The sequence below is a fragment of the Chaetura pelagica genome, unplaced genomic scaffold (genome assembly GCF_000747805.2).
Source record: "Chaetura pelagica isolate M959 unplaced genomic scaffold, ChaPel_1.0 scaffold234, whole genome shotgun sequence".
NCBI classification, from domain to species: domain Eukaryota; kingdom Metazoa; phylum Chordata; class Aves; order Apodiformes; family Apodidae; genus Chaetura; species Chaetura pelagica.
In genome coordinates this window covers 122,626-138,129 of record NW_009952967.1, presented here as the reverse complement: position 1 = coordinate 138,129, position 15,504 = coordinate 122,626, and the positions used below count along the sequence as shown (strand labels likewise).

General features: G+C 47.1%; 1 protein-coding gene across 1 annotated transcript in view; it reads right to left on the bottom strand.

Moving 5' to 3' along the window:
* Positions 1-15,504, bottom strand: part of EIF4G3 (eukaryotic translation initiation factor 4 gamma, 3) — an 86,312-nt gene that overhangs the window by 53,610 nt on the left and 17,198 nt on the right. Inside the window, exons 7-9 of the mRNA XM_009995741.1 lie at positions 14,663-14,763; positions 11,842-11,964; positions 7,399-7,507 (exon numbers count right to left, since the gene is read on the bottom strand). Coding sequence (XP_009994043.1) covers positions 7,399-7,507; positions 11,842-11,964; positions 14,663-14,763 — 333 coding nt within the window. The remainder of the gene's footprint in view (positions 1-7,398; positions 7,508-11,841; positions 11,965-14,662; positions 14,764-15,504) is intronic.

Here is a 15,504-nt window from a genome sequence, read left to right as displayed (position 1 = left end):
CCCTCCCCAGCTTTCCTGGAGCCCTTTCAGGCGCTGGAAGGTGCTCTAAGGTCTCCCTGGAGCCTTCTCTTCTCCAGGCTGAACACCCCAGCTCTCCCAGCCTGGCTCCAGAGCAGAGCTGCTCCAGCCCTCAGGTCAACTCTGCAGCTGAAATTAATTTTTTGCTTGACAGAAATAAAAACTACACTTACTTGTATCCTGCCTCAAAGGAGCCTGGGGTTTAAACACCAAGACCTGGGCAAGCTCATGTTTGAAGATGTAGGTGAACAGAGACACTGGTGAGAGCACCAGTAACCTGCTCTCTGCAACTGTTCCTCCTCTTTGCAGGAGGGAGAAGTGACTCCAGCAACACTGAGGGGCTGTTCTGCTATGGACACTGTCTCACCTCTGCTACTTATGGGAAATGCACCCAGTTTATGTCTCCAGGTGTTATTTCCCAACTCCCATCACCCATCAGGCTAGAGAACACAATCCCCTTCTACTGCTCCCCATTTCAGCCAAGGCACCTTTCCCCAAAGCAGGCCAAAGCAAAAAGGGATTTAAGTGCAGGCACCAAAGAACAGCCTCGTTACTTCTTGATGTTTGGGGGCTGAGGGTACCAAGCAGGGTGGGAAAAGACCAAAGAAATCTGCACAAGTATCAAACCAAACCCCAAAAGACACCAAGGGGTCCCTGTTCTTACCCTGTGATTGGGCTTTGTGACTCCATCACACAGCTCCCAAAGCTCTGCTGCAACTCCATTTAACACACTTATTGCCACCTCCTGAAACCAAGTACTAGTCAAGGTCCTAGAAGATCTCCAGGAACTCGTCTCTGCTATAGCCTCTCCTACCTCTGCTTTGAGGACAAGATGCAGACTGTAAGCTCTGGCTTGGGAAAGCACCTCAGTGCTCCAGATCTGCAAGATGGATGAGATGGGGATCCCTGGCTTGATCATTGCGTGAGATGGGTGTCACTGGCTGGAGATGGGTGTCACTCCCAGTCAGTCATACAGATAGCAGGGACTCATGGTCCCTGGAAAACCAGCTTCATCCTGGCTCAAACCAGGACAATGGTCCAGCTCCAAATCACCGTTAGAAGGTTGGCTTTATCCGTTCCCAGGGACGGAGCTCCACTCCATCAGCACAAAATGCCTCAGGGCTCTCTGAGCACTGAAGCAACAGGGAACTCCTTCAGGGACACTGTCACAACAGCAAAAAGCAACTCTGGAAAATCCAGAGGCACAAACCTCCCTGTTCAATGGAGGAAATCAAAGGCTACAATCAACCCAAATAATCACAACTGAGATGGAACGGACCAGGAACAGCTTTGCTTGGCCTTTTCCAGCTCTTGCTGGCTTTTCATTTGAGGCTTATTCAACTGAAGGGAACAGGGTTTTGAAGGAGAATCCTTCTGAAACTGCTTGGACCATCAAGTCCCATCTTCAGGACCAGCTGGAGCAATGAAGAACTTTGCATCCAGCCACTGACAACCCCAGTGGTGCTACAGTGAGGACTACGGCCAATGCAGCCATTTATCAACTTAATAAGGCACAAAGGGAGATGGCTTTGAGGGAGGATGATAAACGAGGGGAAAAAAAAGATGGGAGAAAGTGTCCCAGCAGCTGCTTTTGAACTGGTTTAGAAAAGAAAATGCGTCACCTCCGATTTCTGGAACATCCTTTGCCAGCGACTCATGGAGCATTCCTGACATTTACAGCTGGCTGTAAACAACTGCCTGGATATTCTCTCCCTTGAGACAGATGAGATTGCTCAAAAAAAAAAAAAAAAAAAAAAAAGCAGCTGAAGTGTCTAGAAAAACATTCTGAGAGAGGAAAAAACCCAGCAAAAAAATATACAACGGCATTTTAAAACCAGTGGTTTAAACGCACTTTTAACAGCATCAGTTTGGCCAGTATGTTGGAGAGAGGGACAGGCTGTGGGTGCAAAATTTGAGGAAAAAAGTCATGCCAGGAAGGGGGGATTTAAGAACAATGAGCAGATTTGGCTAATGAGAAGTAAATCTTGAGTGACCAACACGGACATCCAAACCCAATGTCCTGGCAAAGGAAACTTCATCCCTGCCAGCTCCTCCAGAAAGGGTCACGTGAAACAACATAGAATTGGGAAGGGAAAACAAAAATCATAGAATCACAGGGGTTGGAAGGGACCTCTGAAGATCAAGTCCAACTCCCCTGCTGCAGCAGAAACACCCAGGGCAGGTCACACAGCAACGTCTCCAGATGGGTCTTGAAAGTCTCCAGAGAAGGAGACTCCCCAGCCTCTCTGGGCAGCCTGTCCCAGGGCTCTGTGACCTTCACACAGAAGAAGTTTCTCCTCACGTTGAGGTGGAAATTCCTGTGTTGTCAGGATCACTCCTCACATTATATTTAGGAAGTATTTCCTGGAAGCAGCAGGCTGCTCAGAAGCAAAGCTTGCTCCAGCCATAGATGGTTTGTAAAATCTCCAGATACACCCAAATCTTGCAGAATGACTCTACATCAGAAACACTTCCACAAGCTCAGCAGGACAGATGTTTGCTGCCTCCTCCCTGCAGACACCAAAGCCAGAGAGGGAGCTGGGTGGCTGGGTGGTCACAGTGGCAAGGACTGCCCAGAACAGTGGAAGGGGAAGATTTTACTGGATATGGGAATTGTTTTCTGCTTTGTGGTGTTTATCTGAAAATAATTGCTGGGCTTGATGCCAGTTTTCCATCTTTTGTCCTGACTCCCGAGGCGGTTCCAACACGGGCCTCCCAGGCAGGTCTTGGAGCAGATGTTACCAAGTCCTGAGCTGAGGGACAAGAAGCTTTCCATAAACTTTGGGGTCTGACATTCACCTCTTTCCCATAAACCTTGTTATTCTGTCTCTTCTACACTGCAGGACTTGGAAAGAGGTTAAAAAAACCGAAATTATACCACCTGGAGCACTGGGTTCAGTTTTGGTCCCTGCTCCATAAAAAGGATGTTGGACAGGCTGGAGAGGGTCCAGAGAAAGGTCAGGACGGTGATCAGAGGACTGGAGGACCTGCCATGTGAGGAGAGGCTGAGAGAGCTGGGTTTGTTCAGCCTGGAGAGGAGAAGGCTCAGAGGAGACCTTATTGCCATGTCCCAGGCCATAAAGGGTGGCTGCCAAGAAGATGGAGACTCCCTTGTGCCAAGGAGAAGGAAAAGCCAAGGGGTGATGGGTACAAGTTGCTCCTGGGGAGATTCCCATTGGACTCCAGGAGAAAATGTTTCCCCATGAGAACAGGTGGACATTGGACTAATCTCCCCAGGGAAGAGGTGGATTCCCGCACATGGGACAGTTGGAAATCTCAGCCTGACAGGTGCTGGGCCACCTCATTTCAACTGGATGATTACCTGGAAAGGTTGGACTGGATGATCCCTGAGGTCCCTTCCAACCTGGCATTCTGTGACACTCAGATAATACTCCAACCAACCCACAAAACCTGGACAAGCTGAGCAGCCATGGACAGCTCTGATTTCATGCACAATTATCCCTCATCACAACTCCTGCACCAGCCTGGCCTGCTGCCCAGGTCCCTCACTCTGCCACCAGCTCCACCTCAGATCTCCAGCAACATCCTCACCTCCTGCAGACCAGCTGATAGATGAGCACCAGGGACACCCACAAGAACCAAAGCTGCCTCTTTACCTCCAGATTCATTTATATTATAGCAGCAATTCCTGAATTCTTCCAAACCATGTATGAACTTGGAAGCCTGGAAAGCCAGAAGCTGCTGGCTGCCAAGTGCTTGTCTTTTAAAAAAAGAAACAGCCATGGATATAAAATACAACACAAACCTAAATTCAGCCTCTCTTAACAACTTCAGTGCAGAGATAACAGGGACTGCAGGGTCTGGCAGGCTGCAGCAACACCTGAGGCCAGGGCTGCTGGCCCAGCCCACATGCTCTGCTCCTGTTTCCCAGCCCAGGAAGGGGCCAAATGCTGCCAAACCATTCTGGAATGCCACCAGAGCCACAGAGTGGTGGGGCTTGGAAGGGACCTCTGGAGATCATCTAGTCCAACCCCCTCCCAGAACAGGATCCTCTACAGTAGATCCCACAGGAACAGGTCCAGATGGGATTTGGAATGTCTTCAGGGGTAGAGACTCCACAACTCTGGGCAGCCTGTTCCAGGGCTCTGGTACCCTCAGAGTCAAAAAGTTTATCCTTGTGTTTAACTTGAACCTCCAGTTTGTGCCCAAATTATCAGACCAAATTTCACCTGCCCAAAACCAGGGCACGAGGTGAAGGAGACAAGGGAAAACCTGACCTACAGGATGAACATGGCCAAGGGGTCCTAAGGCAGGAGATAACATTTGGTTTGACAAACACTTCAGAAAGCTGTGCCAGCCTCTCCATGACTATTGCTATTTTGGAACACACAAAGCCCAACATCAGGCACAAAGTGAAAAATTCTTTTGACACCCTGGCATGTATTTCTGGGAAGATGTGCCCCTCCAGTCACTTGGGGGGGAGCTAAAAGAAACATTTCTCATGTTGTCTAAAGTTTCTTCACCTTTAACTCTCCCTGCCCTGTGACCAACACCAGGGATGCTCTGCCCTCCCCAGAGGCCACAGTCTGGTGTCATTTCAGGGCTCCCTCTTTCCTGCAATGCTTACATAAAAGTGCTCCTCAGCAATTTTTGGACTGGAACAAATGTTGGAACCATTCTGGGATGGAAAAGAGATAAACACAGGCAAGCTTATGGGGGGCAAACCCCAGTTCAGGCCCTGATTTCTATTTAAATGGGTCAGACCTGTGTAACTTATTAGAGATCACTTGCTTGCAGTTCATATTGTATCATTAAATGCTTTGGCTTGGAAGAGACCTTAAAGACCATCTAGATCCAACCCCCCTGCATGGGCAGGGACACCTCCCACCAGCCCAGGCTGCTCCAAGCCCCATCCAACCTGCCCTTCAACACCCCCAGGGATGGGGCAGCCACAGCTTCCCTGGGCAACCTGGGCCAGGCTCTCACCACCCTCACAGCAAAGAATTTCCTCCTCATGTCCAACCTCAATCTTGCCTCTTCCAATTTCAATCCATCCCTCTCATCCCATCCCTCCCTGCCCTTGTCCCAAGTCCCTCCCCAGCTTTTCTGGAGCCCCTTCAGGCACTGGAAGGTGCTCTAAGTTCTCCCTGGAGCCTTCTCTTCTCCAGTCTGAACACCCCAGCTCTCCCAGCCTGTCTTCATAAAAGAGGGACTAAGTTAAAGAGAGAGAAGGAAGAAGGAGAAGACCAGCTTGTCCTGTAAAAATGAGTTTTCATACCCAGGGTAGAAAAACAGGGATATCAAGTGCTGGATTTGATGGTTCAGTACCAACTTGCTCCAAAGGGTAGGTGCATTTTGGTGCCTGCAACACTGTCACCTGCTGTCCCAGTCCCAGTGCACACACCTGGGGGTGCTCAGAGATGTCCCTGGCAGTGAGTGGGACAAGAGGCCATTGACAGAGAGGGGGACACAGACATGGGCCTGGGGGAGCAGCTGTGCTGGAGTCCATTTAATGCATGTTAAACCTACTCACAACATCTTCAGGTGACAGAGATGTTTAAGCTTTGCACAAAGATCCAGAAAAAGCCACAGTCCTGCTTCAAGTGGGAGATGGGACCAGATGGTCTCCAAAAGGTCCCTTTTCAACCATTTCTAGACACTGCACCAGTCTAGAGAGATATCTGCACAAGTTTTCACTGAGGGAAAACCTTGAATTCTATGAGAGGGCTCTAAAAGAGTAACATTTTCAGTCCATTTTAGAATCTGATACAAATTATCCCCAGGGATAACTCCTTTTACTTTCAACCAGCAAGTGCTTCTGTTTGGATCTGAGACACCTGAAGCATCAGAGGAAGGTTCTTTCCCTCTTTCCTGGAGCTGTGCTTCTCTGGGGCTTTGTCTGCCTCTAGCAGATACTCCAGAAAAAAAACCAACACAACCTCAGCAGGCTCAAAGTTTGCAGGACACACTCAGGAGTGAAGGATGGACACAAGGGTCTGGGTAGAAACCTGGAATGCTGCAACATGGGGAGTAAATGGGAAGTAACCAGTGGTGTCAGCTCTGCATTCCCACCCAAAGCCCAGAACATGAAAGCAGGACACACATCTTTAGCTACAGCTACAAGATTTTAGTGTGGGAACAGACTTGGCACACTCCATCCTCTCTCCTTTTAAAAATCCCCCTTCAAACGTGTATTCTCAGATGGGAGAAGACAATGGAAGCTCTTCAAGAAACTTTTTCCATCTATGCCATTTTTACTCAAATCAGCAAAATTCATTGAGATCCTTTGCACACTGGCATTTTTTTTTCCCCAATTAAACTTGTTCGTGTCCTGTAGGACACACCACACAGGAGCTCTGGAAGAGCCATGGGATGCTCTGCTCTGGTTCTGTGCCATTGCTGTGGCTGTTTGTCCAAATCACAGAATCATTCTGGTTGGAAAAGACCTTTAAGATCGAGTCCAACCACTAACCCAGCTCTAATGAGTCCACAACTAACCCATGTCCCTCAGCACCACATCTACACTGCTCTGAAGCACCTCCAGGGATGGGGACTCCCCCTCTGCCCTGGGCAGCCTGGGCCAGGGCCTGACAACCCTTGCCAGGAAGGAATTGTTCCCAAGATCCAACCTAAACCTCCCCTGGTGCAACTCAAGGCCGTTCCCTCTTGTCCCATCCCTTGCTCCTGGGGAGCAGAGCCCGACCCCCCTGGCTCCAACCTCCTCTCAGCAGCTGCAGAGCCAGCAGGTCTCCCCTCACCTCCTTGTCTCCAGGCTGGACACCCCCAGCTCCCTCAGCTGCTCCTGCTCAACTTGTGCTCCAGCCCCTTCCCCAGCTCCCTTGCCCTTCCCTGGACACGCTCCAGCCCCTCCATGTCCTTCTTGTTCTGAGGCGCCCAGAACTGACCCCAGGATTTGAGGTGTCCCCTCCCCAGTGCTCAGCACAGGGGGATGATCCCTGCCCTGGTCCTCCTGCTGGCCACCCCAGTGCTGACACAAGCCAGGATGCTGGTGGCCTCTTGGTCACACTTTCACATGCCACTTCTCAACATGCATTTTTCCTTTCTTCAACCTCCATCCACACCCACAGAGCCCTCTCAGTCTAAGAGCATCTTCCTGACAACACACATGGGTGAGAGGTGGTTCACAGCTCTAGGTGCTTGGAAACAACATTTAGGATGTAAGAACTTGAATACAACTATTTTTAACCAGTTTCACCTCAACAAATCTCAATTAATTCCCTTAGCAACACATTGTTCAAATGTTCCACTGGAGGAGAATTCCCTCCTCTCCTGCTTCTGCTGACTGCTGGTGTCCATGCCAAAAATATTCAAACTAAAACAAGAAAGGGGGGGTGGGGGGGAGGGGAACCAACCATAATTACTAAAAATAATTCAGGGAGGAAATATCCATCAACAGACCTTGCTTGGTGTTGCTGGTGGGAGCGCCGGGGGTGCTGGCAGCGAGGGGGGGGTTCTCCACAGTCCCATAAACCACAGGGCTGTGCTCAGGGACCTGGCTGGGCAGCTGCTGGGATTTGAAGTAGAAAAAAAGGGTGATAATGAGCACGGGAACATAAAAACTAGCAAAATGGAGCACAAACAAGTGGGGGGAACCGGAACGGGGTGGGATAGAGAAGAAAAGGCAGGAGAAAGAAAGAGGGAAGAGAGACAGAGTGGTCAGATTCAGAAGGTACAAGGGAAAGGGAGGGAGGAAAAGGCAGCAGGAAAAGGGGGGAAAGAGACAATTCTTGTAAACAATAGCAAGAAAGAGACAGGGGAGCAGAGTTATTAACACACTTGATTCTCCAGGTGCTTCTTCCAAGAGCAGCTGAAATGCTCCTCTGCAGTCTGCAAAAAGTCAGATAAACACTCAAAGATGCCTGGACCTCTGTAGTTTCAGTTTGCTGTCTGGACTTGACTCCATTCTTAACTGCTCAGTTATTTCAAACACCTTTGATATTTTTAGATATAGTTATTTTCTTTTAATATATCTATTTATATTTCACTTCTTTATTTATATTTAATATCTTTATATAGAGAGAAGGGGTGTGAACAGTGTATCTGTGGCATTCTGTGCACACACATTATACTTGTTATTGCAGCAGGGAAATACGCCAGGCTGGTTTATTATACCTGTGTAGTTGTATGAAAAAAACACCCAATGCCTTCTACAAACAGACTTACAATGGTACCTGCTGGGTAATAAGAGAATAAAACCCATTTTGTATCAAGCTAAAGGAGAGCAGGAGGATCCTGCTCCCAACCAACATGGAGCAAGCTGGAGATTTTCTATCTAATGAAACCAAAAGTCATGACATGACCTCTTCATGACTGAAGAGGTCATGGCCTGCTGCAGTGACCAGACAGTTTAATTATGTCCCAACCATTATTGGGAGGAACTCTGCACTTGTGTTCATCAAGGTTTGATAAAGACAAAAAAAATGCCTTGTATTTTACCTTGGAATTTGAGGAAGAACTTGTGTCAGACTAAGGAACGACACCAAACTCCAAGGCAGGGGTTAAGCACTTGTGGACTCTCAGGTGAACACAGATGGGGCAGGTCAACTATTCACATCTGCAAAACCCCTTAAACACCTATCAGGGACCATGCAAAGGAGAAAATGGGGCTAAATTTAAGACTCTGCAGTGGAAAGCCAGGCTGGTTTTTGCAGGTGGCTGCTCTCACGGCATCACAGAACGCTCAGAATTGGAAGGAACCTCTAGAGATCATCCAAGTCCAACTGTCCTGCTAAAGCAGGATACCCTGGAGCACATTCCACAGGGCTGCATCCAAGTGGGTTTGGAATATCTCCAGAGAAGAAGCCTCCACAACCTCTCTGGGCTCAGGGGTTCCTGACCTCTCATCCAGCTCTACCACAGGAAGAGGGATTTTTTACAACCACAAGAAAGCAGAGAACCCATGACATGGGTATCCAATTCCTTCCTCTGGACATCAGAAATCCATGCAGAACTCGTTTCCCTAAAAAAAAAAAGAAACTCTCTGGCAACCTGCTACTTTTCCCAGGACTCTCTTTTTCTCCCATTTCCAGCTTTTCCAGCAAGTGCAGTGAGGACAAGAATGAGTTACCTTCACCGCATTATTTTTGCCACCATTTCAGGTAAAGGGGGACTGTGGCAAAAACACAGCTGGAAAATATCAAAGCAGCTAAATAAGCTGGGGAAGGGTTGGAATTTTCTTTGGGATTGCTCCTCTTCCAGGAACAAGCCTGGTGGGATCAGCTGGATGATGGATGGGTGAGGAATTGCATCCCCACCTCCAGCCAGAGCTGAAGGAAGCCAAAGAAAACAAGAGGTTGCCAAAGGAGCAGGTTTCATGAAGGCTTTGTCAGCAGATCATCAGTTTGATGAAAAAATATATGGACCAAAGTGAGGAAAAACAAGAGAATGCGACAAGAATCACAGGAAGGAAATGAGAGGAGTGGACAAGAAACCTACAAGCCTGGAAGGTCTTTGGGTCAGGAAAGATGCTTCAAAATGGGGAAAATACCACATTTGTTTTCTGGGAATAAGAACACAAACCAACAGAAATGGTATTGAAACATTGGCCTTCACAGGCTCTTGGCCTCAAAATGGAGCATTTAGAGACTTTCTAGGAAAACCACTCAGAAATGCTCTCATGATTTCTGATGTTAGAGCTCCTCTGTGTTCTTTTATCCCACCACGACCCAGAAAACACAAAACGTGACAAACTCATGGATAACTGGAAGAGGTTGGCCAGGAAAAGAAGAGCATTTCTTACTCTTTAAAAGGTGATGATCTAAGTCAGTGGTAAGCAAATCCTGCAGCCAGATTCAATAGTGGCCCTGGGTTTTATTTATCTTCCCAGCAAAAAATGGAGTGGAAAATAGTGTCCTGCTAGAAATGTATAAATAATATCTCCACTTACTGGCAGCTTCTCTTGTGGAGGAACTTTAAAGCATTTTAACAATGAAAAAAAACAACAAACCACTGTGGAGGTGCTGGGAAGACTCCACCAGAAGCACTTTGTGGTAAGGGATGTTGACTGCAAAGCAGGAGATACAAAAAGCACAGGATGGACTAAACCCATGGCTTCAGTCTTGGGGACCTGGAGCATGTTTTGGATAAGCCAAACATTTTTTTATATTAAGCACTTCATCTTCTCAGAGGTGCTTTGGGTTTGTGTTACCCAAGTTTTGGACTTTCCTTGGGTCAGTTGTAAAAATAATCCAAATCGACAGGTAAAGAGAAGTTTGAAACTTATTACTATTTTAACATGACTTGTTTTTCCAATGTGGAATTGAGGACAGGGACTGGTCTACAGTGATGGCTTCTGGCCATTTCTTGAGCAAGTTTCTACCTCTCTGATTGTGTTCTCCAAATAATGAGGTTACAGAATCAGTCAACATAAAAGAATTGTCACCAGAATCTAATATACTTTTAAAATATCAATGGATTGGGCATCACTTTCATGAGATGATGCCTTGTCAAGCCTAGAGTTGGCACGTTCACATTTTGAGTGCTGAGCTAGATGAAATCCCATCAAAGTCCTCCATCTGCAGGGTTTGGTTCAAAGGGAACAAGACAACAGAAAAGCTGCTCCCCTTGCACTTCTCCCAGGAGCTGCCCTAAACCACCAGCAGGTGTTTTTACATGAAGCTCCCAGGGACTGTTCACAGCTTTTATCAGCTGGAGAGGAGAACAAAAAGCTCTGGCATGTTTCAAGTAAAGTTATGGCTGAATATTTCAAGTTTACTGATTTTAGACTCTTGAAAATTATAACATCCACCACGACTGGAATGGAGCCACCGAACACAGTGATTAAGGCATCATCTAATTTCATCCAAGGTACCACACTTGCTCCAAAGGAATGAATCAGAGATGCTGCTGCAACAAGAACTTTGAATTTCCTGAATTAAGTGGGTTTCAATTTTCAGTTATGTTGCATTAATGAACTTTTTCTGGTGAGCTCTATTTCAGGGTTCTTCTGTGATTAACAAAAGTGGTTCCAAGTACCTAATCAAAAGGAAGCCTGGATATTAAACAATGAAGTATTTGCATACCTTAGAGTAGATGATTGGACATCACTGCTGTGCTCTGCATAAAAATTAGAGCTGATAAAAATTCATGCTCGTTAACCTCCTCTTGAAAAGCATTTATTTCATCCTGTTTGACTTTATTGTAATATCTTCAAATAGATTTCAGAAAGCTGAAGTGAGCCAGGATTCACTGCGCCAGACAGTGAGAAACATGGAATGGTTTGGGTTTGAAGGGACCTTAAAGCCCATCTAGATCTAACCCCTTGCATGGGCAGGGACACCTCCCACCAGCCCAGGCTGCTCCAAGCCCCATCCAACCTGCCCTTCAACACTGCCAGGGATGGGGCAGCCACAGCTTCCCTGGGCAACCTGGGATGGGGTCTCACCAGCCTCACAGCAAAGAATTTCTACTTAATGTCTCATCTGAATCTTCCTTCCTGTTTTTTCCCCTCTTCAAGTAGTTGAAGATACATAATCAATCACATGCATCACACAGACTTTCCTCATGTGCTTGAGACACAAATGGAAACATCACATTTCTTCCCAATATATTAGCTCCTCCTTTAACACCAGAAATCTTGACCAGCTCCAAAAACACCTGCTGCTCCAAACTCAGGGATGGGGAGCTCAAGGTTGCAGCTTCACATTGGACAAGCTACAGGCTGGTAAAAATGACCAAACTTGCAGAAAAATAATAATCCTTGAAGAACACAAGACAATTTAGGACCATCCAGGAATCTGAGGTGATGGGTGGTGAGGACAGAAGATACACAAGAATTGCCTCTAACAAACAGCAAAGCAAAGCAGATATCACCAGGAGGAGACTATGTGGCCACTTCCTTACCTGAGGTGGAGTAGGTGTGGAGGTGGGTCTCACAATGGGAGGTGTTGGGTTCCTGCTGCCCCCTCCAGACATGATTTCTTCTGTTATATCCTTGCCCCCCTGGTTTGGATCCCGGATTCTGATCTATGATATTGAACAAAGAGAAAATTCAAACAAGTCTTCCTGCTGCATGGTCCTTGGGGAGCATGGACAGGAGAGCATTCCATGACACCTGGTAGGAGATGCTCTGGGCTGGGGCTGATGCTCTAGGTTGGGGCTGATTCCCTGCAGGAACATTGGAACGTGGTTTGTTTGGTTAACTTGATCTGCACAGTCTGTCATCCCTTCTTCTCAACCTCAAATTGAATCCAAAGACTCCTCAGCCACACCAGTCAGGTCTATGTGCAGCCCAGTGCACGACCTTGAGATTCAGAATCTTCTGAAAAGAAGTTTACTGCAACTTAAGAACATTTAACAGCCAGTTTAGCTACAGAGCTAAGCTTACCAGTTGGTGGGAAGTGCAAGGGGAAAAAAATACGGAAGACCCATCCTGCCCCTGCTGGGAAACCCAGTGACCTTGCCAACCCAGCTGCTGGGGAAGTGGCAAAGCAAAGCAGTTCTTTTTGTCTTTTCCCTTCCACACTGAGAAGAGTCATCCCAACAACCAGAAGGAAACAAAAAATCCTGAGGGGAGAACAGGGAAACCACCAGAAGAACAAACTAAAGTCTTATCAGACTCATCAGCATTTAGGAAACAAGTGTTTTAAGTCTCTTCAGAGCCCCAAAATGGGAAGGGAAAATATTGTCCAAAATGAAGCAGTAGAGAACACACTCATTTGAATCCTCAACTGAAACTTGAGCCAATCTGTGTCACTGTCTGTTGGGGACAGTCTGGGTTAATCTGGATAGAGTATTTTCATCTTCAAGATGCACAATTACAAGCAAACCCAGAGCCAGAATCCCTCTAAGGGCAGGGACTCACTGGAACCCACTCTGCTTTTTTCCATCAGCCACATGCAAAGCCATTATCTGCAGAAGAGTGTGGGATTTACCAACTTGACTGTGAGGCCTTCTTGACAGTTTGGGTTCTGAAGACAAAAGAATGTACACACAGCACCTGGGATACTGACAAGATGTGGTCTTCTCTGATTTTTAATGGAGTAAAAAGAAGAAGCTAGTGGGGTGGGTTTTTTCTGCTAAAATGTATTAATTAACCACAGCAAAAAGGTCTTCAAAGCTGGCAGGAATTCCCACCCTCTCCTCCTGACAAGCAATGAATGACATTAAAACAAGCCTTCCCAGCCCTGAAGTTTGTAGTCCTGAAATACTCAGCCAATGGTGCATGCAGGTGTGGACACTTAGAGATTTAATTCTTCTTTAATTTCTCTCATCTCTTCAGGTCCAACACCCATGAGCAAACAAACAGGACACCCAAAGCAAAGCACTTCAGGCTTTTAAAAACTCTTTTGCTTTTCTGTTTCCAAGAACTTAGCTCCACTAGCATGGAACTGTCTTCACCACAGCTGAGTGTTTCTGATCATCTTTGCTTTTCTGGTCTGGCCAGGCCCTGGTGTGGGTGCTGAAAAAGGACCCTCAGGACGGAAGGGGTGGCAGAAGAGTTGTCACCCTTTGCTAATAGAAGCTACAAAAAAGGCCTCTCTCAAAGCCAACACACTGTTCAGCTCCTCTGGTTTCCCAAACCAAGAGTCATCTCAAATCATCTTTAAAAATAAAAATATACAAATATTCTGCAGTTTGAGACAAGTACAAGTACTTTCCCCCCCCCTCCAGTTCTTCTAATATTGTCAAACCACTGACACACGTAGTGACACGATTTCCTTTTCACTCATTTGGAACCAGCTCTTCATTCACAGGCCCAACTCCACCTCTCATTTTTTCTGTTTAAATGTGACAATCACATGGCTGGTCTTTAGGATTCCCTACCTGCAAATGGATTTATATTCTATTAATCCTTGTGTCTCAAATTCTGACCAGTGAATTATGAAGAGAGGGAATATTGTCTCCAACCTCTGCCTATTTTGACCATGTCCTGTGATCAGGTTCTTTCAAAACTGGGTAAAAACCACCCCAACTTACTGTTTTTCTACCTTTTCCAAGGCCTAATATTGAATGATTTCTTTTTCTGTCAATGGGAACCCATTCCCAACACTCTCCCAAACTGTTATGAGTTTGTTCACTCCCACCTGGCTCTTTGGGAAATCTCTGAGCAGCAGCACAAGCAGATGAGGTTCCCAGGCTTGGGGAGATGCTGCTGCTTTCATGGAATCATGGAATCACAGGGTTTCGAAGGGACCCCTGGAGATCATCAAGTCCAACCCCCCTGCCAGAGCAGGACCAAATATAGGGCAGGTCACTCAAAAAGACATCCAGATGGGTCTTGAAAGTCTCCAGAGAAGGAGACTCCCCAGCCTCTCTGGGCAGCCTGTCCCAGGGCTCTGTCACCCTCACAGCAAAGAAGTTTCTCCTCATGTTGAGGTGGAATTTCCTGTGTTATCACTTGGTGCCATTGCCCCTCGTCCTACCACAGGCACCACTGAACAGAGACTGGCCTTTAAGACTTCATGTCTAAAGAGGCAAAAATCTTTTCCTTTTTGACTGGCTGACAAGTCACAAACCCAGAGCAGAAAATCCCCACAGAAAATTGAACAGAAGACAAACACCCCAGCTTTGTGTCATGCTTAATTAGGCTTGGGTGTGAAAATCAAGGCTCAGCCTCTCTGTGAAGGTCCACCTTAGTTTTAAGCTTAAGATTAATTCTCCTTCAGCCCCAGGAGCAGGACAATTCCCAGGAGGGATCTATCAGTCAATGTTGAGCACTCACCGTTTTCTTCTCTCTCTTGGCTGGTGGAGGCTGCTGCTGCTGTGTAGGCACTATGATGGGTGCTGACTGATACACTGGCTGACTTGGGTAGAAAGGTGTTCCTGGGACAGGAGAAGACAGAAACCACGAGGGAAAAATTCAGTTCATTTGTTAATGGAATAAAACCAAGCATCAGAGGTAATCCTGGCCAACTCTCCTTTCAAAAACCAGAGCTTCCAACATCCAGCTGGTCTCTGCTCTGTGTGTTGCTCCCTCCCCACTGTGACTAAAACAGAAGCTGCTGCTCCATCAACAGAAGCAATTAAATCCCTGCTTCACAGAGTCACAGAATCATTCTGGTTGGAAAAGACCTTTAAGATCAGCAAGTCCAACCATTAATTTAACTCTGCCAAGTCCAGATCTAACCCATGTCCCTCAGCACCACATCTACATGGCTCTGAAACCCCTCCAGGGATGGGGACTCCACCACTGCCCTGGGCAGCCTGGGTCAAGGGCTTAACAACCCTTTTGGGGAAGAAAGGTTCCTAAAATCCAGCCTAAACTTTCCCTGGAGTAGCTTGAGGCCATTTCCTCTGGTCTATCCCTTGTTCCTGGGGAGCAGAGCCCGACCCACCTAGCTCCAACCTCCTCTCAGGCAGCTGCAGAGCCAGAAGGTCTCCCCTCACCTCCTTGTCTCCAGGCTGGACACCCCCAGCTCCCTCAGCTGCTCCTGCTCAGACTTATCATCAAGACCCTTCCCCAACTCCCTTGCCCTTCATTTCTTTTCTCCATAAACAGAAAAAACACCATCACACACATCCATTTCTGAGAGGCTGGAATCACCAGGGCCTGAAAAGTGGCCC